Source organism: Ceratotherium simum, chromosome 2 (assembly GCF_057802395.1).
Source record: "Ceratotherium simum simum isolate JZ-2026a chromosome 2, ASM5780239v1, whole genome shotgun sequence".
NCBI classification, from domain to species: Eukaryota; Metazoa; Chordata; class Mammalia; order Perissodactyla; family Rhinocerotidae; genus Ceratotherium; species Ceratotherium simum.
The window spans coordinates 45,644,768-45,668,130 of NC_141901.1; the positions used below are offsets into that span (position 1 = coordinate 45,644,768).

Sequence of the window (23,363 nt, forward strand, 5' to 3'; positions counted from 1 at the left end):
ATATTGAAGATACTGTTCTGGCATTTGTAATGCATTGAATAATTATACTGAAGTGCTTAAAAAAGGTTGTGTTGATATCTGGAGGGTCTGAGAACAGACAGCAGGTAAGCTTTATGAAAAAATGGTAGAAGCAGACAGTTGTAGGTGCAAAACAGATAATTAGCAAAGCTAATTCAAATAGGTTCAAATAAAGTAGAGATTATAGGTAGCATAAAACAAAAAAGATGTACTATATTTATAAATACAGGCCTCTACAAAACATTAGGACATAAAAAAAAGAGTAATCACGTCTCATAAGATTTTTGATAGTAGATTGACCTTTCTTACTGTCTTTAGCTTTGGTTAACATTAAAATATGTAAACCTAGCATATACTAACCTGTACTAAGAGCTGGGATAAATGCAGCCCCTGGGGGTGTCATGGTGTAGGTGAGAGAAGACTGGACTCCAGTCAAGAAATCTGGCTTTTAGTCTCAGCTGATCACTGAACAAACAGATGTGTGACCTTAAGCAGGTCACATCACCTCACTGAGCCTTAATTTCCTCATCTGTAAAGGAGGGGATTAGACTAGATGATATTTAAAGTCTCTTTCAGCTTTGATATTTCGTAATTCTATAAATGCCAGCTCGTAGACGATAAACATACAGAGAATACAAATTAACTGCATTATACATTTCATGGCTTTGGATTCCTCAGAAATCAAATCCAGGATTAAGCCAGAGATGGACATTCACATTTCAAGTCCCTCTGGCATATGTCTGTTTACCTTGCAGTGCAGGGGCTGACTGTGTCTGGGTTTTGGAAAGAGCAGACAGAATGCTCTCTGGGGTGATCTCCACCTTCGAGAGGATGTTTGCCAGAGGGTTGTGAGATGTGGTTGTGGCAGGTGTGGGTGTTTTCAGGCCACTGGTGAGGTTGCTGGGACTTGTAGGAGTTCCTGGAGAAGGTCTTGATGCAGGACTGACCCCTGGTGGCAGAAAGATTAATTCAAGAAAACGCAATTCAAAAATGACCTTTGAAGTCATGACACTTTCCACTCACTTAAAGGAGTTTGGTATGTTTAACTGGAATTCTTTTATGACTGATCAACAAATGATCCATATCATGGCTTGTACAAAGAAAAAAATCTGAAAATCAGATCAGGATTTGCTCCCGTCTATTTGGAACACTCCTAAAATAAACAAGTATTAAGTTTTTTTCATATGTATTCATTAGTTTTGAAAGACTCAACAGAAAGAGGCCAGAGAACTTATTTCTTTTTTCTCTACCACATGGCACCTACACCTCAGAGTCCTATAGGTGCTCAATGAATACCGCTGGCTGACTGTGATCAGGGCCATTACAATTGTTTAACTCAACCATTGCATAATTCTACATGATTAGTAAGTTATTTGCTTTTGAAATGGCCTTTTAAATGAGATTATATAAGCGACTGCCTTTACATTTTAAAAATATGAACAAGTATTTCACAAAGAAAAGTAAATGATAAGCGAATGAAAAAATTTTAACCACATCTTTAATCAAAGGAACACAAATTAAAACAAAAGACTTTTTAAGATTGAATTTGACAAAGAATAAAACAAAATAAAATAGCGTTGGAGAGGGTGAGGAACAATGAAAACTTTCCCCTACTTGGAAGGTAAAATAGCACATTTTTGGAGATCATTTTAGTTACAACATGAAAAGACTTAAAAAACCTATATGCTGCTTTTTTTTTTGAGTCTTTATCTTTTAGAAATATATATTTAAGTACTTATGAAGAAATAAAATAATTGAGATTTTCTTCAAAATAATAAGGATTGGGTTGGGCATAACAGAAACAAGACTGGCTATGTGTTCATAGTGCTGAGCATGAGTGATGAGTACGTGGAGGTGCTCTAATTTCTGTACATTTTCATTAAAATTCCCATGAAAAAGAAAAACCTATATAGTCATCAACCCTTTTAGGAAGGGTTATGCATAAAATTTTAGCTTCAGGGTTGTTCATTACAGTATTCTTTATAACAGTGAAAAATTGGAACCATTCTAGATATCTAATAATAAAGACTTAAATTATTAAATGCTAGGTAGCTATTAAAAACGATATAGATGAATATTGAACGACAAAAACATTCATGATATGTAGTTAAATTTTAAATAGCTGGTTCAAAACAGTATAGGAAATATGCTTCAATTATTCAAAGAAAAATTACTATAAATATTTAATCTTCCCAAACATTCATAAACATGTAGACTTATATGGTTAGACACAAGTAGTTTCCCCTTTGGAGTAGTAGGATTATGGATATTTATTTTATTCTCTTTATTTATTTTTTAATTTTTCTATAATGACCATGTGTTGGTTTTATTTTTATTTTTTAATTTGAAAATTACTTTTAATTCAAAAAAATTGACAGAAAACACACACTGATGGTTCAATTGGAAAGATGGAAATCAGCTTTTTATCCTCTTTACTAGGCTTACTTACCAGTATTTTTCATGACTGATGTCAGGCTGCTAAGGATGGAACTGATCTTTGCCAGATCCACGTTAGCCAGGTTTGGCAAAGCCAATGCTGGAGAAGGGGACAGAAGAGAAGTATTCACAGGCTTTGGAAGAGGTGGAGTTGCTGTCATGGTCACAGGCACTGGGGTACACGAAGAGGCCTTTGAGATACTTTCTGCTGTCTTTGTAGGTACAGAAGTGGATACAGCAGACTTCTCCATAGGTTTTTCCTTCCTGTCCTCTACTGTTTAAACAAGGGAAAGACATGATATTGCATCCTACTACTTTCCAGACTCTACTTCCAGTATGAAACAACATGTCCTAATGTTTCCTCATTTAGGGGTAAAAAGCACTATGCTTTAGAGAAAACCACTCACTTCATGATTTTTTTTTTTTTTTAAAGATTTTATTTATTTATTTTTTCCCCCCAAAGCCCCAGTAGATAGTTGTATGTCATAGCTGCACATCCTTCTAGTTGCTGTATGTGGGACTCGGCCTCAGGATGGACGGAGAAGTGGTGCCTCGGTGCGCACCCGGGATCCGAACCCGGGCCACCAGCATCGGAGCGCGTGCACTTAACCACCAAGCCACGGGGCCGGCCCTACTTCATGATTTTTTAAAAAGCCAAACTCCTCATAACTTATCCTTTCCACCTTCAATATCTGCTTTTCCAAATTCTTTTTTTATCTTACTTTCTTGATTTCCTTGCATCTTCTTACTATCTGTGTAATAAATTTGTACATTTCTGGGAGCATATTATTATTTGGTACACACTTGTGTTCTGTCTTTTGGTAATGATATTTACGTCAGAAATTGTCCTGTCTTGTCTTTTCCATTAACCTGAGAGCTTTCTAAGAGATAGAAACTCTGTACTGGGGCCGGCCCCGTGGCTTAGGGGTTAAGCGCACGCGCTCCGCTATTGGCGGCCCGGGTTCAGATCCCGGGCGCGCACTGATGCACCACTTGTACAGCCATGCTGAGGCCGCGTCCCACATACAGCAACTAGAAGGATGTGCAGCTATGATATACAACTATCTACTGGGGCTTTGGGGGAAAAATAAATAAATAAATAAACTCTGTACATACTTTATCGTATTTTCCTTTGGCTTCCTGAAATTGGCCTACTGGGGGGTACAATAAGGCACTAATTTGAAACTGTAATGTTTTAACTCTTGCTGCCTTTGCAGTATACTCCTTTTAATACTTTAAAGGCTATGCACTATATGAATAGTGCATTAAATTCAACAGAAGTCAAACTACCTAATAAGAATAATTACAAAAGCAGGGGATATCAGAAAAATAATTCACCAATCCAGGTTAATTCTGAAAGTATGGTTAACAAAATATGGCTTTGGAATCTTGAAGGTCAAGAACGACAGAAAATAAGGAATTCCAGTATAAATGCCCCTCCCTCTAGAGCGATGTTGTTCAATAGAAATATAATTCGAGACACATCAAGTTTAAATTTTCTAGTAGCCATATTGACAAAAAAATGGGTAAAATTAATTTTAACCATTTTTTATTTATCTCAATATATCCCAAATAATTTCATTTCAGTAAGTTATAAATATAAAAATTATTAATGAGATATTTCACTAAGTACTAAGTTTCTAGAATCCAGTGTATATTTCAAATGCTCAATAGTCACATATAGCCAGTGGCTACCATACTGAACAGCACAGATCTCTTTTTTTTTTTTTTGTGAGGAAGATCAGCCCTGAGCTAACATCCGTGCTAATCCTCCTCTTTTTTCTGAGAAATACCGGCTCTGAGCTAACATCTATTACCAATCCTTCTCCTTTTTTTTCCCCAAAGCCCCAGTAGATAGCAGTATGTCACAGTTGCACATCCTTCTAGTTGCTATATGTGGGACGTGGCCTCAGCATGGCCGGAGAAGCGGTGCGTTGGTGCGTGCCCGGGATCTGAACCCGGGCCGCCAGTAGCCGAGCATGCACACTTAACCACTAAGCCACGGGGCCAGCCCTGAACAGCACAGATCTTGAGCAATAATTCTTCACCCATGTGGCATACCAAATCCTAAACCACTGCTCTAGAGACAACAATGCTACCTTGGTGTTCTAATCTTATAAGAACTGAACTATCTTTTAATACCTGCCTTTGATAAGATTCATCAGTGGGAAAGCAAAGTAGATAACGAACAAGTTGTCTATTCATCACATAAGGACATACCAATGATTTTTGACCCATCATCTTCCACATCTGAGAGTTCCATGTCTTCCACATCACGATTATCTGTTGCAGGCTCAGGTGTCGCAGATTTCTCACTCTCCATGGTTGGTGACTGGGATTCCTCACCTCCCATTCCCTGAAAAGGAGACTCAGAACCAGTCGGGGAGGGAGCATCCATGCTTGGGGAAGGGACTGGTGATTCTTCAGGATCAGGAAGGGTTGACTTCAATTGATCCAGCTTTTTCTTTAAATTGTTCACTCGATTAGCAAAGGTTTTATATGCCTAAAAGAGGAAAAGAAGAGTTTACTCTTCTGAGAAAAGGACCAAGAAGGTACCATTTTGACTTTAATCAGACTGATAACAAAACAGGAAAATATCATCATTTGTCAAGCATGGAATAGTTTCCAATCTCTACTTTTTGTATTCCCTAAGTGAATATTACCATCCACACGGTTGCTTAAGTTAGAAACCTAGAGGTTATCTGTAATTCATCTGCCCTTCCTTTTTTTTTTTTAAATAATTTTATTTATTTATTTATTTTCTCCCCCAAAGCCACAGTAGATAGTTGTATGTCATAGCTGCACACCCTTCTAGTTGCTGTATGTGGGATGCGGCCTCAGCATGGCCAGAGAAGCGGTGCGTTGGTGTGCACCCGGGATCCAAACCCGGGCCGCCAGCAGCGGAGCGCGCGCACTTAACCCCTAAGCCACGGGGCCGGCCCCTGGCCCTTGCTCTTTTCTATCCATTCAATCAACCAACATTTATTGAGAGCCTAAATGTGCTGGCCATTCTTCTAGGTACTGGAGATACAGCAATGACTAAGATGACAGACAAAAATCAGATACATAAATAAAGTACAGCCTGGGAGGTCAAATACTATAGATTTTTTATTAAAAATAAACTTTTTATTTTAGAACAGTTTTAGATATATAAAATTACTGTGAAGATAACAAAGAGTTCCCCCATATCCCACATCCAATTTTACCTATTATTAACATCTAACATTAGTATAATACATTTGTCACAATTTATGAACCAATTTCGATAATTATTATTAACTAAAGTCCATATATTTCATTCAGATTTCCTCAGTTTTTATCTAATGTCCTTTTTCTGTTCCAGGATCCCATGCAGGATACCACAGTACATTTAGCAGTCATGTCTCCTTAGGCTCTTCTTGTTTGTGACTGTTAGACTTTGTTTTTGATGACTCTAACAGTTTTGAAGAGTACTGGTCAGGTATTTTGTAGACTGTCTCTCAATTGAGATTTGTCTGATGTTTATCTTATGATTAGACTACAGTTATGGGTTTCTGGGAGGAAGACCACAGAGGCAAAGTGCTATTGTCATCACATCACATCAAGACTACACACAATCAATATGATGTACCACTGCTGATGTTAACCTTGATCACCTGGCTTAAATCCTAGTAATCTGATTATCTTAACTGCCAATGCCTTAAAGCTATGTCTCTTTTCCTTTTTTGTTGTTAAGAGCCTTGGACCATTAGGATTGTGAAATCGTTCTGGTTGGTCATTCAAGAAGCATTATTTTAAAAATGGAATGGAACAGAAAAAAGTATACTAGAATAGAGCTTTTGCTTCTGGATATAATTGAGTAGCTTGAGCAATGCTCCCACTAATAACAGCTAGAAAGGCCAGATCTATACACATACATATTTATAGATACACGCATGCGCGTGCAAACATGTTTGAACGTGTTGGAGCGTGCTGAAGCAACCAAACCCTAAGTGGCAAATCCTGTAGCGGGGGGAACCATGAGGAGAGCTAAACTGACATTCTGCAGCTGCCTTTTCTCTCAGGGTTGATTTTTAGGAGCTAGGCACGAATTTGAGAATTCAGGAAAAAGGACACTAGGCAGAGGGCCACTACTCAATATAAAGAAAAAAGCAGAGCTTTTAACTGTCTTGCTGGTCTGTATAGATAAAAATTAGAGACTTGAAAGGCCAAAATTCTGATGAAAGAGGAAGGACAGAACTGGCTCAACAATATGCTACTGTTTTTCCTTCAAGATATTCGCTGAATTCTGAAGCTGCCAAGCAGAAGACCTCTAAAAAGCAAAGTGGAATTCAACACGGTTTCATGGTGCTGAGGAGACAAGGATTAGAGTTCAAATCACACCACAGAGGAGGGGCCCTAGTGATCACCCCAGGCTCTCAGTGCGAAAAATCCATGTCCTAGAAGCTGGGATGAACCAGAGGAAGACAAAGCCTTGCCCAAACTGCAATTCAGCCTTAAGTCAGTTCAGTTTCCAATTTGATTAATATGATCAGCTATCACAATATCTGCCTAGCAAAGGAAATGGTGAATCCTCCCCAGGAAGAGAAATCCAGAGACTCTATAAATACTATAAATAATTCACATATAATGTTCAGAATTCAATACAAAATTAGCAGCATGCCGAGAGATAGGACCAAATGACCTAAAAGAAAAAACAGACACTAGAAACAGACTCGTAACAGGTGAAGCCAATACTGGCATTATCCGACAAAACTCCAAATAACCATGTTTTATATGTTCATGAAAACAGAGAAAAATCCCTCCTCGTTCCCTTGAACAATTCAGTTCAAAACTCATTAGCTGGGGCGGAAGGAGAAGCGTAGGTGGCCTAGAAGAAGATAATAGAGCCAAAATGAGGTGAGGAAAATGTCTGCATGGGAAGAAAGAACTGCATGGATGTTGAAGCCTAAGCAAAATAAAGAGAAAGCCGATAGACGTGTTTTGGGGGGCGAGGGTAGAGGTGGGGGAATGGAAGTGCTGGGAGACTGGCTACACACAAGAGGGTTGATCAAATAAGTGATTACATTGAAGATAATGGAAGCAAGGTTTTACACTGTTAGAAAAAGCAATTACAAATGTGAAAAGGGAGAAAACTAGAACAAACCTTGAGTTGTTGGATTGGGACTGGAGATAACAGTGTGAACTCATGGTTTTCAATATAATATAGACAGGTACAGAAATATTGATGTAAATGTGTGTATACAGGTTAAGTACGTGTATATATACATCTATTTCCTAGCTCTGTACACTGATACGATCTGGCAGCAGTGATATCCCACAAGCAACGAGTACACCTAGTACTCAAATCTTGGTTTCTAAATATGATTTTTCACTAAAAGGAACCAGGAGTCCTTGGAAAAATGACTGATTCCAGGGCTGGGCAGGAAAATGCAAGATGAGCCTGAAATACCTTGTTCCAAAAGTAAGAAAACGCTCAAAAAATGATGAGGACACGTCAAAAGAAACAGAAAGCAACTTAAAAGGAGGTCCCACTGGCCAAATCTGGGACAATTTAAGTGTCAAAACAAATACTGGTAGTAATGAATTAAAACATTGAATAAACAGACCTCTATGAGTCCATATTGATATAAATAAATGAATAAATGGAAGTTTGATGAGGAATAAGATATTTACATAGTTTTAAAATACCTCCCCAGAAAACATTTATTAATTACTGTATTAGTTTCCCAGGGTTGTGGTAATAAAGTACCACAAACTGGATGGCTTAAAACAACAGAAATTTATTGTCTCATAATTCTGGAGGCCAGAAGTCCAAAATCAAGGTGTCTGCAGGGCTATGCTCCCTCTGAGAATGGGCAGAGTCCTTTCTTGCCTTTTCTTAGCTCCTGGTGGTGGCCTTCAACCCCTGGTGTTCCTTGGCTTGCAGCTGCATCACTGTAATATCTGTCTCAGTTGTCATATGATATTCTCCCTGTGTGTGTCTGTATCCAAATTTCCCTCTTATAAGGACATCTGTTATAGTGGATTAAGGGCCACACTAATGACCTCATCTTAACTTGGTTACATCTCCCTATACAAGACCCTATTTCCAAGTAAGGTCACATTCAGGTGTATAGCAGATTAGGGCTTCAACGTATCTTTTGGGGGCATACAATTAAAGCCATAGCAATTACCAAAGGAAAACTTTACAATGGACAAGCCTGGAAGATGCCACATTAATAAGATATCAAAGGAAAGATTACAGATAGTAAAACAAAGCCAACTGGTGTGCTAATTGAAAGGATGAAATGAGAAGAACATACATTCACTTCTGTGATAGTCCTACTGAAGATGCATCCGATCACAAAAAACACCACATAATCCAAACTGGGGGATATTGTACAAAATATTTGACTTATAATCTTCAAACATATTTAGGTCATGAAAGTCAAGGAAAAGACTGAGGAACTATTTCAGATCAAAGGAAAATAAAGAGAAATACAATAAATGCAACTTGTGATTCTGAACAGGATCTTTTGCTATAAAAACTGGTCAATTTGAACAGGGTCTGAGGATTAGATAATAATAAGTGTCAACATTTCAATTAATTTCCTGATTAAATAGCTATACCTTATGGGTTATGAAGGAGAATATAATTGCCTGGTAGGAAATATATAAATTAAAATATTTGGAGGTGATAGGGTGACAGCAATTTATTTTCAAATGATTCAGGAAAAAAAAAAGTTTTCATAATGTACTTAAGTTTTCTTAAGTCTGAGATTATTTCAAAATAAAAAAGGATTAAAAAAAAAATTACAGAAAAATGAAAACAGATAGATAGAATTTTACCAGAAAGTTTGATTCTTTCTAAAAAAGAATCAAATGGCAATTCTAGAACTGAAAAATAAACCAACCAAAATTAATAGATGAGTTTAACAGTAGATAAGATTCAGCAGAAGAGAGGATTAATGAATCAGAAGGCTAGATAATAGAAAATATCAAGAAGGAAGCGCTGAGAGAAAACGGATGGAATATAAAGAAATATGAAATTTGGAACATGTGTGATGAGATCTAATATATATATAAATAGACTTTCAGGAAGAGAGGAGAAAGAATGGAATAGAAACAATATCTGAAGAGATAGCAGCCGAGAATTTCTCAAAATTTATGAAAAACATCAAGCCATTTGTTATGGGTTGATTGTGCCCCCTTCCAAATCATATGTTGAAATCCTAACCCTGTACCTCAAAATGTGACCTTATTTGGAGACAAAGTTTTTATAGAGGTAATCAAGTTAAAATGAAGTCATTACAATGGGCCCTAATCCAATATGACTGGTATCCTTATAAAAAGGGGACATTTGGACACCGAGATACACACAGAGAGAAGACAATGTGGAGAGACATATGGAGAAAATGGCCATCTATAAGTCAAAGAGAGAAGCCAGGAACAGAGCAGTCCCTCACAGCCCTCAGCAAAAATCAACCTTGCTGACATCTTGACTTTGGATTTCTAGCCTCCAGAAGTATGAGACAGTAAATTAATTTTGTGTAAGCCACCCAGTCTGAGGTACCTTGCTACAGCAGCCCTGGTAAACTAATACACCATTGATTCAAAAAGTTCTGCAAACCCCAAACGAGATGAATATGAAGAAGACCACACCTAGGCACATCACTGTATAACTACTAAAAACCAAAAACAGAGAAAATATTAATAGCATCCAGAGAAAAAAGACATAGTCAAAGAAGCAACACTAAGACTGATGGCTGATTTCTCACTGAAATGATGGACACCTACAAGACAACAGAATAACATCTTTAAAGTGTTGAAAGAAAATAACTGTCAACCTAGAATTCTACACCTAATTAAAAAAAGACGTTTTCAAATAAACAAATTTGGGGCCGGCCCCATGGCTTAGTGGTTAAGTGCGCGTGCTCCGCTACTGGCGGTCCAGGTTTGGATCCCGGGCGCACACTGATGCACTGTTTCTCCGGCCATGCTGAGGCCGCGTCCCACATACAGCAACTAGAAGGATGTGCAACTATGACATACAACTATCTACTGGGGCTTTGGGGAAAAAAAAAAAAGGAGGAGGATTGGCAATGGATGTTAGCTCAGAGCTGGTCTTCCTCAGCAAAAAGAGGAGGATTAGCATGGATGTTAGCTCAGGGCTGATCTTCCTCACAAAAAAAAAAAAAAAAAAAGCAAATTTAAAGAGTTTGCCACCATCACATGTGTAGTAAAAGAAATTCTAAAGAATATTCTTCAGCAGAGGGAAAACTGTCCCAGATGGAAGGTCAAAGATGTACAAATTAATGCAGTACAATAAAAATGGTAAGTCTAATAAACACTAAATAAATAACCACTGACTACATAAAACAATTATAGTATATATATGTATGCATGTGTGTATATATAATCATGTATCACATAATGACATTTCCGTCAACAATGGACCACATATATGACAGTGGTCCCATAAGATTAGTACCATATAGCCTAGGTATGTAGTACGTTATACCATCGAGGTTTGTGTAAGTATACTCTACGATGTTTGCACAATGATAAAATCGCCTAACAACACATTTCTCAGACTGTATCACTATCGTTAAGCAATGCATAACTTTATATATAATTAAAATAATCAACAATAAAAATATATAAATTGGGATGGTGGATATAGTTCCTTTGATGATAACTCCGAAGAACCCAAAAGCAGCAGCAGCTAGAAAGCTAAAGATCTGAGCAGAGATTTCAGCAGCTGCCCAGCGCCAGGTAGACAAAGGCTAGAGTTTAAGTACTGTCAAATTAGAGAGGCTTAGTAAACACCTTCACTTTTGATTAAAACCCCACAAAGCCCATGTCTTAGGAATAAGAACCATGTCTCAGGACTAAAAGTCATGTCCAAACAAACCTACCCTAACAAAGCCCAAAACCAAGCCTCTACGTCATAGTGATCCATTGATAATTAAACTGATGGCCAGAAGTTCTTTTTAAAGAAAAATGACACAATTTAGTGTCTCCACAAGTTATCACCCAAAATGTCTACTATAAAGTAAATTCTTAGACACACAGAATATATAAATATGATTAAAATACACACAAAAAAAATCATGGATAAAACAGTCAACAGGAGTATACCTAGAGATGACCCAGACACTGGAATTAACATACAAGGTCTTTAACACAGTGATTACAAATATGTTAATGAATTTTTAGGAAAAGATGAAGAATGGATGAACAGGTAGGAAATCTCAACAGAGAAAAGGAGCTCCAAGAAAGAATCAAATGAAAATTGTAAAACTGAAAAATATAATATCTAAAATTAAAAAATCATTAGATGGGTTTTCTTAGCAGACTGAACTCAGTAGAAGAAAGGATATTTGAACCTGAAGACAAGTAAATATAAATTAGCCAAAAATTAGTCCAGAGGGAAAAAAACAAATAAAACAGAGCAGAAATCTAAGACCACAAGGGACATGTAACTGGAGTCCCAGAAAGAGAAGAAAGAGAACGGAAGAGAAGAAATATTTTAAAAGATAATGGTCAAATAGTTTCTAAAATTGATAAAAGATATCAAACTACAGACCCAAAAAGCTCAGTGAACTCTCAAGAGAATAACTACAAAGAAGAATACATCTAAGCACAGTTGACTTCTCATTACAACAAGAGAAGCCTGAATGAAGAAACATTTTTAAGTAATGAAAGAAAAAAACTGTCAACTTACAATTCCATATCAAGAGAAAATACTTCACAAAAACAGAGGTAAAATAAAGACATTTTCAGATAAACAAAATCTGAGAAATTTATCACCAGCAGTCCTGCACTACAAAAAATGCTAAAGGATTTAGGCTGAAGGGAAACGATTACAGATAGAAATGTGGATCTGCAAAAAGGAATGAAGAACACCAGAAATGGTAAATATGTGGGTAAATATAGAAGACTTATTTTTCCCCTTAATTTCTTTACAAGTCTATTGACTGTTTAAGACAAAAATAATAAAAATTATAAACTATATAAAATATATATAAGTAAATAGATAACAATAGCATAAAGACCTGGGGGAGGGGCACTCTATTATTGTAAGGTTCTTACATTGTATATGAAGTGATAGAATTTTAATGTAAGGAATTTTCATAAACAATATTAAGATATTAACATTAAGATAATTTAATTTAAGGTGATAAGTTAGGGATGTATGTTGTAATCCCCAGAGCAACCACTAAGAGAGAGAGTGAGAGACAGATAGGTAGGAAAGGAGAGAGGGAGTGGGGGATGGAAGGAAAGTGAGGAAGAGAGAGCAAAAAGAAGAGAAAATGGAATCTAAAAATTACTTAACCAAAAAAAGGCAGAAAAGGAATAACAAAGAAACAAAGGACAGATGGGACAAACAGAAAACAAGCATCAAGATGGCAGACTTAAACTCAAGCAAATCAATAAATGCAGTAAACACTCTGATTAAAAGGCGAAGATTATCAGACTGAATTAAAAAACAATAAAACAAAAACAAGATCCAACTATACACTGTAAAAGACACACTTAAATATAAAAACTTATGGGATGCAGCTTAGAAGGAAATTTATTGTATTAAATAACACATTTTTTAAAAAGCTGAAAATCAATTATCTAAATATTCATCCTAATAAATTAGAAAAAGAAAGAAATTAAATAATGCAGAAGAAAGAATATCTCCCAGTGTACTGCAAATAACAAGTTTTGTTTTGTAAAACTTTTGCTGTCTATATGCACATGCATGTGTGTGTGGTTTTCAGTTTCCACGTAAAATCTTTCTTGTGGATTGTAGTCAAAATCTTTTAGAAAATATTGCTTAGAGATTTAGTTTAGGTTTTTTTGTGTGTGTGAGGAAGATCAGCCCTGAGCTAACATCCACGCTAATCCTCCTCTTTTTGCTGAGGAAGACTGGCTCTGAGCTAACATCTATTGCCAATCCTCCTCCTTTTTTTTTCTCCCCCAAAGCCCCAGTAGATAGTTGTATGTCATAGTTGCACAGCCTTCTAGTTGCTGTATGTGGGACGCGGCCTCAGCATGGCCGGAGAAGCAGTGCATCGGTGCGCGCCGGGGATCCAAACCCAGGCCGCCAGTAGCGGAGCGTGTGCACTTAACCACTAAGCCACCGGGCCGGTCCGAGATTTAGTCCGAGATTTAGTTTTTCAACATAAGTCAACCTGGATTACTTCAACAACCTCCTAACTTGTCTCTTGTCTCCCTGCCTCTAATATTCTCCATTCTGCTATTTTGATTCTAAAATGCAATACGAACCCAGGCCGCCAGTAGCAGAGCACGCGCACTTAACCGCTAAGCCACGGGGCTGGTCCCCTTCGGGAAACTTTTATCTGTATCTTCCATCCCCTCTTCCAAATCAGCTAAAGCACCTATTCAATCTGTTCTCACTGTACCCCATGGTTACCTCTATTATAGCATTTATCACACAGAATTGCAATTATGTGTTTTCATTGCATTTTCTCCATCATATCAAAAGAGTTCTATGAGAGTAGAGTCTCTGTCGCTTTTCTCTGTATTACACAATGCTTGGCACACAATGAATGCTCAATAAATGCTTGCTGAATAAACCTCTCCCAGCCATTTGTTGAGGAGCCTCCAGAGCAGACTAAATGATTTTATATGATTTCATATACAAGGGGCTAGGGATTACAGGTCACTCTTCAAAAATTATAAAACGGTCTTTTGGTCAAAATGGTGAACTGACCATTCCCATTCATCGTTTCTCCCTCCTGAGACTCCTATAAAATGAACTGTAAAGAAATACAAAGGTATAAACCAACAATAAGAAACATACCTGAGAAAAAGATTTCTACAAATTTTCAGAACACAAAGTGAATGGAAGAGTGAGAATTGATGAGGCAGGGTAGAGAAAAATTGAGGTTAGAAGTAAGCAGAAAGAGAGCTACACCTGAGAAAGGAGCTGATTTGTCTTGCAGAATTCCTGAGAAACTTTGATCCAGGAAATGATGAGTATAAAAGGGTGGAGTGAGTAGTAGGATTGATGTCACAACAATTAATTAAAAATGTGAATACCAAACACTCTATACCACCTCCTCTGCAATCTTCATACTTGGCAGCCAAGGCACTATGCCCCAGGCAAAAAAATATGAGTTCTTTTCTCAAGAGTTAAAATATCTGGGCAAAAAGACTCTAGCCTTCTGACATTCAGGGCTCCTTCTGCCCTAAGAGCCAGCTCCTCACCTACACAGACTTTAATTGTTAAACCCAACAGTAGATAATCCCTATCTATGTACAGAGAGCCCTTCAATTTTTTCATACCCCATTCCTAAATATGAATGGACGAAGAGACATTATCTGATTTTTGAGGAAAGGCAGAATCATAAAAGAGAAAGACCAAGATAACTAGAGGGGGAAAAAAAAGACTCTAGAGGAAAATAAGACGATTCAGGAAAGATAAAAAAGTTGTAGTATCCTCAGAGACACTAGATACTGTATCCATAAAATCAGAAAGAGTTGCCATAAAAAAGGAACAGGGAACAGAAAAGAATTCTTATAAATTTAAAATATTAATGTCAAACATAAAAATATGAAAAGATGAAGCTGGAAGAAAAAGTTGAAATCTTCCAGAAAGCAGAACAAAAAGATTAAGGTTGAGAAAACATAGGATACAAAAAGGATTAATCTAAGAGGTCCAGCATCTGATTAATCAACTTTCCAGAAAGAGAAAAGAAAGAAAAGAAAGAGAAAGAAATTATCCCGTAGTTCAAAAATACCAATCTTCAAACTGAAAGAGCACACCAAGTAACCTACGGTGAATGAAAAACAAAATCTCACATGTAGACACATCATTATAAAAATTTCAGAAAACCATGGATAAAATCCCCAAAAGCTTCCAGACAGAAAAAGTCATATACAAAGGATCTTGCAAGGACTTCATATCAACAATACTAAAGATGACAGAGTAATGTCTTCTTTTTTTTTTTTTGTGAGGAAGATCAGTCCTGAGCTAACATCCATGCTAATCCTCCTCTTTTTGCTGAGGAAGTCCGGCCCTAAGCTAACATCTATTGCCAATCCTCCTCCTTTTTTTCCCTTTTTCTCCCCAAAGCCCTAGTAGATAGTTGTATGTCATAGCTACACATCCTTCTAGTTGCTGTACGTGGGGCGCTGCCTCAGCACAGCCAGACAAGCAGTGCATCGGTGCACGCCCGGGATCTGAACCCTGGCCGCCAGTAGCGGAGCGCGCGCACTTAACGGCTAAGCCATGGGGCCAGCCCAGGAGTAATGTCTTCTAATGTCTAAATCAATGTCTTGATTTTCAACCAGGCACACTATCAAAAGTAAATGTGAAAACAGAATAAAGACATTTTTAGACATAAGGACTCAAAAAATTTCTCTCTCACAAACCTTTTTTTTGGGAAATTAATTGAGGATGTGCTCCAGCAAAATAAGAGAGAAAATCAAGAAAAGAAGACATGGAATCTGGAAAATAGAGGGCTCATATAAAAATAGCAGTAAAGAGTGGTCCTAGGATGAGATCTAGAGATCTAAAACCAGAGCAGGAGAATGAAAGTTCAGGTAGGGAGGTCTCTGGGGAAACTGTGGATTCAGAATATCTGATGTGATAGAAAATTTAGAAAGAGAGAGAGAGGAAAAAAAATAAAAAACAGGCTATGGGAAGGCCAACAATGCAAGAAAAAAGGAAATTCTAAGAAAACCCCCCAAATCTCTAATATAACCATAGTTACCACAAGGCCTTGCAGTGAACAACGTTTACATAGTTATAATGTAAGCTTTGTCTATGAATTTTTAACCTTTAAAGCAAGGAAGTAAGACAATTATGATTATAGAATGGAATGTAAGTATTATCAACCTTGACAATGTAAATGTACAGTTTACTGAAGTTGGGAAAGTAAAGGGATAGATGAAAACTAATGGGAAAGAATAGTGATGTTAATATCCTCATTTTGCAAAGTGGGGAGTCTAGAGTTAGTGGTCAAAAAATAGTACATATAGTAGTTCAATTTACAAAGGTAATCAATAGATTTAAAACAGTTATATAATGATATTGGGAGAAGGGGGAAGGCAAGTGAGTATAAGCTAAATTCTCATTTATCATACCAAGAAGGTAATATTTCTTAAATAGGATAAATCGAGAAAGAACAATATAGGCATATTACTTAGAAATATGGGAGCAAATGCCAGAAAAAATATCTAAATGAGTCAAAAGAAATTGCTTCTAGGAAGTGGGACTGGTGGGATCTATAGTACCATATGCTTTAATGATCATATATAGTGATTAAAACTTTAAAAAAATTAAGTATAAAATGGACAGTTTCTTTCAGAGGCCATTAGGCAAATGTCCAACTACCAACACCCCTCCCAGTGAAGGTAGGAAGAGAGAGGGTCCTTAATTCAGTCAATTTACATAAAATTTAGTAACAGAATGTTTCCATTTAGTTTTCTGGTTAAAAAAAAAGGTGTATATACTTCTGCCTAATTCTATATCCTGTAACAGTAACTTGGCACAATCCCTTCGAAATGCTAAGACATGAGGCATTAGTAAAGCACAATGGTCAGGCTCTGCATAAGCTTTAGCATACCCAGGTCTTAATTTAGACTCCACCACTTGCTAGCTATATTACCTATACAAGATTACTAACCCTCTTCAAAAGTAACTTCTTCATCTGTGAACTGGAGATAATAATGCTTATCCTCATAGAGCTAGATAACACATATAAACAGTCATTGACATATGGTAAAGCAATCCATATAAGATAGCTTTAATTATTACTCACATTGGCCACCACTTTTACTTCTTTGTACTGTGCTTCATAAAAAATTCCAGCATTTTCCAGTGCTTCTGTTAGTGAGGGCCCATTTTTCACTTGCTTATCTAATCCATTCACAAATTCCTCCAGCTTGGAGCTTGCTTCTTCAAATTCTTTGGAGAACTTCTTCCCACCTGTCTTATCTAAAATAACAGAGGAAGTATTCATTTCAGGATGAAAAAGAAAAAGTAAAAAAATTTAATCTTTTGAAGAAAATCCCTCTCTAGATGATCTGTGAACCTGTTCTTGCTGCCTTAGTGTGTAATATTCTTAGTCTCATAGTTTCACCTTAAAGAAGCTTCTCCAAATCACAAAAATCACAAAACAGATTACTAAAATGATTCATGTGAATCTGCTAGAGCTAAGCAAGAGTGCATTATGAAGGCAGCTGTAATTAAGGCAAAGAAAAGAAAGTCCAGGGCCATGGGCCGGCCCTGTGGCTTGGTGGTTAAGTGCGCGCGCTGCAATGCTGGTGGCCCGGGTTCGGATCCCGGGTGCGCATCGAGGCACCACTTCTCCGTCCATCCTGAGGCCGAGTCCCACATACAGCAACTAGAAGGATGTGCAGCTATGACATACAACTATCTACTGGGGCTTTGGGGGGAAAAAATAAAATAAATAAAATCTTTAAAAAAAAAAAAAAAAAAGAAAGTCCAGGGCCAGCCCTGGTGGCCTAGTGGTTAAGTTTGGTGTGCTCTGCTTCAGCGGCCCGGGGTTCAGTTCCTGGGTGTGGACCTACACCACTCATCTGTCAGTGGCCATGTTGTGGCAGTGGCCCACATACAAAATAGAGGAATACTGGCAATGAATGTTAGTTCAGGGTGAATCTTCCTCGGGGGCGGGGGGGGGGGGAAGTCCAACTAAAAGAAGGTTTGTTGATTGCTTTTTTTCACAAATTTGATACCACACTGCTACTTAGGAATAATGGAATGAGGCTCAATTCTGTTCACTTAGACCATTACTTTTTACTGTATAGAATGTATAAGATACATCTCTTAGATGAGAAAACTAAGGTTCAAAAAAGTAAAGATAAAGTGACCACTGTGTGTATCATACTAAAAATTCTTTCCTATCTGAAGAAGATCCCTGATAATTTCCTATCAGAAGAGTATAAACCATAAATTATTTTTCCAACAATAGTGACATTACAAATTGTTACTTACTCTCCTAAATATACTTCTTTCCCCATGACTGTTGGAATATGGCTTTAGATATGGGCACAAATTTTGGCTTTGCCTCTTATCAGCTGTGTAACTTGGGCAAGCTACTCATCTCCTTTTGAAGCCTCAGAATTCCCATGTACAAAATGGAGGTTTTTAATATGATTCTGGGTTGTTGTGAGGATTAAACTAGATAACACACGCTAAATTTAAAGCATGGTGCAAGAACAAAATAGGTGCCAAAATGAATAACTAGTAGCCATTTATTCATTATTTCGAAAATATTTATCAAATACCTATTATGTACCAGTCATTGCTCTAGGCACTGGGATATAGCAATGAACAAATAAGGATAATTTCTACCTTCAATGAACAAATAATGATAATTTCTACCATCATGAGATTTACATTCTAAAAAATTATTAGTATGATTATCACTTATAATTCAGTTATAAGAGAGAGCAACTAAATTTTATGAGGCATTACAGTGACCTTATTAAAGATCACACCCAAACCAGTTAATTACACATGTGAAATACACTTGTCTCTATATAACCCAATACATCAAGAAAGCACTAGAAATGGAGAAAAGGACAGAATTTGCTTGTTTTTATTTCTTTTATTTTTTCTCCAGCTTTACTGAAATGTAATGAACACATAACACTGTGTAAGCCTAAGGTGCACAATGTGAAGGATGTGAATTTACTTATGAAAAGTATATGCATGAAATCACCACCTGGGAAACCAGAGGTGCCAAAACTGCTCTCCACAACCTAAAGTTCTCTTTATGGGAAAAGCCAGTCTGATCTAAAAACGACAGATGTGGAAAGAAAATCTGAGTTATTCTATTTAAAGGGATATAAATATTACCTTTTAAGCATTTGAGAGTTTCTGTGCTGCAGACATCCACCCTCATTGTTGACAGCTGTTTCTCCTTCAGTTCTATCTGATCTTCTGAGCGCTTGTACAGCAACAGCTCTTCGATGAGGGCCTGAGACTGAACATACACCAAAGTCATATTTCATTTATGAGATCACTCACCTTTCTATCTTTCCCCATTAAAATAAAACATGACTAAAATCTAACAAAAGCCAAGAGGAAAAAAATCCTTCACATTTCTTCATAATCAGAGATATCAATATCAATTCTCATGTTAAAATCATATTTTGTTATATACTTTAAAAGACCCTTTTCCTTGTTAATTCCCCCCCCCCCCAAGCCCCAGTAGATAGTTGTATGTGATAGTTGCACATCCTTCTAGTTGCTGTATGTGGGACGCGGCCTCAGCATGGCTGGAGAAGTGGTGCGTCAGTGCGCGCCCAGGATCTGAACCCTGGCCGCCAGCATCGGAGCGCACGCACTTAACCACTAAGCCACGGGGCCGGCCCTTCCTTGTTATTTAAAGCTAACTTATGGGGGCCGGCCCGGTGGCGCAAGTGGTTAAGTGAATGTGCTCTGCTGCGGCAGCCGGGGGTTCGCCAGTTCGGATCCCGGGTGCGCACCGACGCACGGCTTGGCAAGCCATGCTGTGGCGGCATCCCATGTAAAGTAGAGAAAGATGGGCACAGATGTTAGCCCAGGGCCAGTCTTCCTCAGCAAAAAGAGGAGGATTGGCAGATGTTAGCTCAGGGCTGATCCTCCTCACCAAAAAAAAAAAAAAAAAAAAAGCTAACTTATGGATACAGGGTTAAGACTGAAAAGACAAAGGTCCACTTAGATCCACTCTAAATTTTCCCCCCCCCCAAAGTCCCAGTAGATAGTTGTACGTCATAGTTGCACACCCTTCTTGTTGCTGTATATGGGACTTGGCCTCAGCATGGCCGGAGAAGCAGTGCGTCGGTGCGTGCCTGGGATCCGAACCCGGGCCACCAGTAGCGGAGCGCGCGCACTTAACCGCTAAGCCACAGGGCCGGCCCTCCACTCTAAATTTTAATTAGATAAGCAGAGTCTTATTATGTTAACTCTAAGAAAATTCTAATTTAGAAAGATGAACCCCTTGTTGGGGGGTTCAATATAGAACTCAGCTGGTAACAGATATTCTGGAAGAAGGTTATTTCTTCCATTAGGGGAACAGATAAAACTTCAAGTAATCTGATCCTAATCTGGGTTCCTTTAGAACAGTTCAAACATGTTTAAAATATAGTTCATGTGCAATTGAATAAAAATAAACTCTACTGGACTATACAGGAAACTGTAACACAAAAGAGGTGAATAAGACTTTGTCATGTTAAACATATTCTGTAACTTACTCGAAATTCAGCAACTATCTTAGACTTGAGAGCAGCTTTTGGATTCATGGATGCTGTTGGAATTAAACAATAGGTAATTAAGAATACAGACACAAAAAATTAACTAATATTCAGGAAAATTTTCCACTCTATAGTTAAGGGTGTAATCTTTGAACACGTGTCAAACATGCACACTTAAATCATAATATAATTCCTAGAATAAACAGTGGAATATGAAATTTAAACACTCCTAAGCATGGTCAATATAAAAATATACTATTTAGATAAGTCTAACCTACTTACCTTCAACAGAACCTTTAAGTCATAAAGTCCTAGAATTATTGATTTGGAGATACTGAGATACATAAAGTACCTTTTTTCCTAATCTGACTGAGTGTAAGAGATCTCAATACTTCAAATTAAGAGTGTTCAGGAGCAGGACATCAAGTTAATCCTGAGCACTGGCTGAAGAAAATTACTTACAAACATCAACTCCATTCCTACGTATTTAGCTTTAGATTTCTTTTTCTGCTGACTCAATTGACAGCAAAAACAGGCAGGGAAAGTTCTAAGTACATTACCACTGTGGTTGAACTTTGGCTGAAATGATGACTCCTGTTGTTCCTAAGCATGCAACTTATAAAAAGGATGTCAGAGGGCTCCCTTATCATGATGAATATCATATACTTGCTGGAGCAAAACCATCCCAAGTGTCTTGTTTCACCTCCCAATTCTCACTGTCTTTTACCTCGTTCCCTCCACACCTTCACGTCTTTCTCAATATTCCTCAGTTTGGCCCACAGCAGCCTATAACATGCAGTATTCCACTCCCTTGATCTCATGCTGGGTAAACATGATAAACATAGCAGGAGCTCCTGTTAAGAGAATGAGCTTCTGGGCCAGGATTTGAGGCCCATGTCTAATGGTAGAGTGTATCCCCAAATCTGAAGGATTTCATGGCTCCCACAGAAACGCTTCTTAACGCCTAGTCTCCTCTTCAGCTCTGTTGTTTAATGCCAGCTGTCTCTAACTTCATATATCTTTGAACCTGAGAGTTAGCCTGGACACTATCAAGTATTTTTTTTTCTTCTTTCAATCCCCCAACTACTCTTGAATCTTCACTCATTTAAACCCTTTTTCTGCATTTCCTTTGCTTAAAAGTAGCTTTTTTTAAAGAAGTAACTCCATGATGGCTTGTTTAGTGTAAGTCACTGGAGCCTCCCAGGCCTGGAAAACACAGGCTTGCCCATGGTTTATGCCAGGTACGATGTCAAATGGTCTACATTTTCTTCTGCTCCAAAAAGAGGAGGTAATTTTATATTAGTTGAGATTTTGTTCCTTACTTTGTGATTTCTTCCACTGCTTATTCGGTTGTTTGTTCAGATTTTCTTTCAGCTGCTTCTGAGTTTTGAAAGTGGTACCTGGAAAACATTTCAGTTTTTGCAATCTGGCATTATGGGAAGCTGTTCTGTCTGTCCACTTCAGTGTCAAAGTTGTAGCATGAAAAAAGGCAATCCGAGACTGTGTTGTTTCTTTCTTTCCTTTTCTTTCATTTTTACAAAAAAAAAAAATAAAAACACCCACCAGATCTAAGAAGCTGTCAAATAAACATGATTTCTATAATCAATGAAATTATTGATTTGGAGAAGAATAGGGCAATAAGCTAAAAATACCAGTTAACACATTCAAATGAAGAATTTAACAGCTTCTTAGAAGATATTATTTTTAAAGGAAACTTCTAGTCAAATAATGGTCATGGTATCAAATATCAGCAGCTTCTATTCAATGACTTAATTACATGCATCTAATATATAGGAACTAAATAACTTAAGAAACAGGTATACAACTTACTGCAAATCTAAACCAAAACAGAGACTGAAGAATGCTGACATATGCTTAATGTCAAATAGCTTAGTAAAAACTGGAACCCTGTCCAAAAATCCTCCAACAGTAGGAGAAGAGGACAGCTAATTATCAAACACAAACATGAACAGTTTAAAACACTCAAAGTAAAGTAAATGCAGGAAAATAATCAGATGGCCATCATTACTTAATATGCTTGACTTTCTTTAGTCAATAAAAACAAAATCCAACCCTCCCCCAAAACTGTTCTACTTAAATTTCAATTTAAACAGATTTTTATAAGTATCTAATTTTATACAAATGGGGCCACATCCAAAACTTTAGTTTTCGTTATTAAGCAACAAGGCCAGATCTATAAAATGTATATAATTTTAAAGACTGAACAATGACTCAAGTTTTTCTGTTAGGAGAGAAAAGACACTTACTCAAAGCTTCTCTTAATGCCATAATCATTTCTTCCGGGTATACATTTCTATCTTCCCAGATTTTAAAGATTCGTTCTACAGACTTAGAGACAGATGGATCCCTGAGGAGAAAGAAAACGTGAGACAGACATATAAAAATGTTACCTTATATCTTAAACTGGAAATCTGAAGATAAAGTTGTCAACAGAATTATTTTCCAAATGTCTTCTGATGTTTATTTTAAAACACTTCTTTCTACATTGCCTAGGACTAACTAAAATCTTAAACACTCTTTTCAACACTTTTTATCAATGACATAGATGAAGCTACGAATGACACACTGAATTTTTAGATGGATATGAAGTTGAGAGGGCTAGTTGATGTCTCATTGACACAACTGGTATCCCAAAACATAGCTCAAATCTAGTAAGATGAAATCCAATAAGGAAAAAGCTGGTCCAAAAAACCAACTGCACT

The 23,363-nt window shown here is 37.3% G+C and overlaps 1 protein-coding gene across 8 annotated transcripts in view; it reads right to left on the reverse strand.

The window, feature by feature from the left end:
- The window catches only part of RPRD2 (regulation of nuclear pre-mRNA domain containing 2), a 106,395-nt gene that overhangs the window by 9,812 nt on the left and 73,220 nt on the right, over positions 1 to 23,363 (reverse strand). For 2 of the 8 annotated variants that reach the window (XM_004435959.3, XM_087443942.1), the window contains exons 3-10: positions 22,908 to 23,008; positions 21,963 to 22,040; positions 20,641 to 20,693; positions 19,262 to 19,388; positions 17,199 to 17,374; positions 4,675 to 4,957; positions 2,468 to 2,728; positions 767 to 967 (exon numbers count right to left, since the gene is read on the reverse strand). In XM_004435959.3, the coding sequence (XP_004436016.1) occupies positions 767 to 967; positions 2,468 to 2,728; positions 4,675 to 4,957; positions 17,199 to 17,374; positions 19,262 to 19,388; positions 20,641 to 20,693; positions 21,963 to 22,040; positions 22,908 to 23,008 (1,280 nt within the window). The remainder of the gene's footprint in view (positions 1 to 766; positions 968 to 2,467; positions 2,729 to 4,674; positions 4,958 to 17,198; positions 17,375 to 19,261; positions 19,389 to 20,640; positions 20,694 to 21,962; positions 22,041 to 22,907; positions 23,009 to 23,363) is intronic. The other 6 variants (XM_014791767.2, XM_014791770.2, XM_087443929.1 and 3 more) reach the window with 3 other exon arrangements.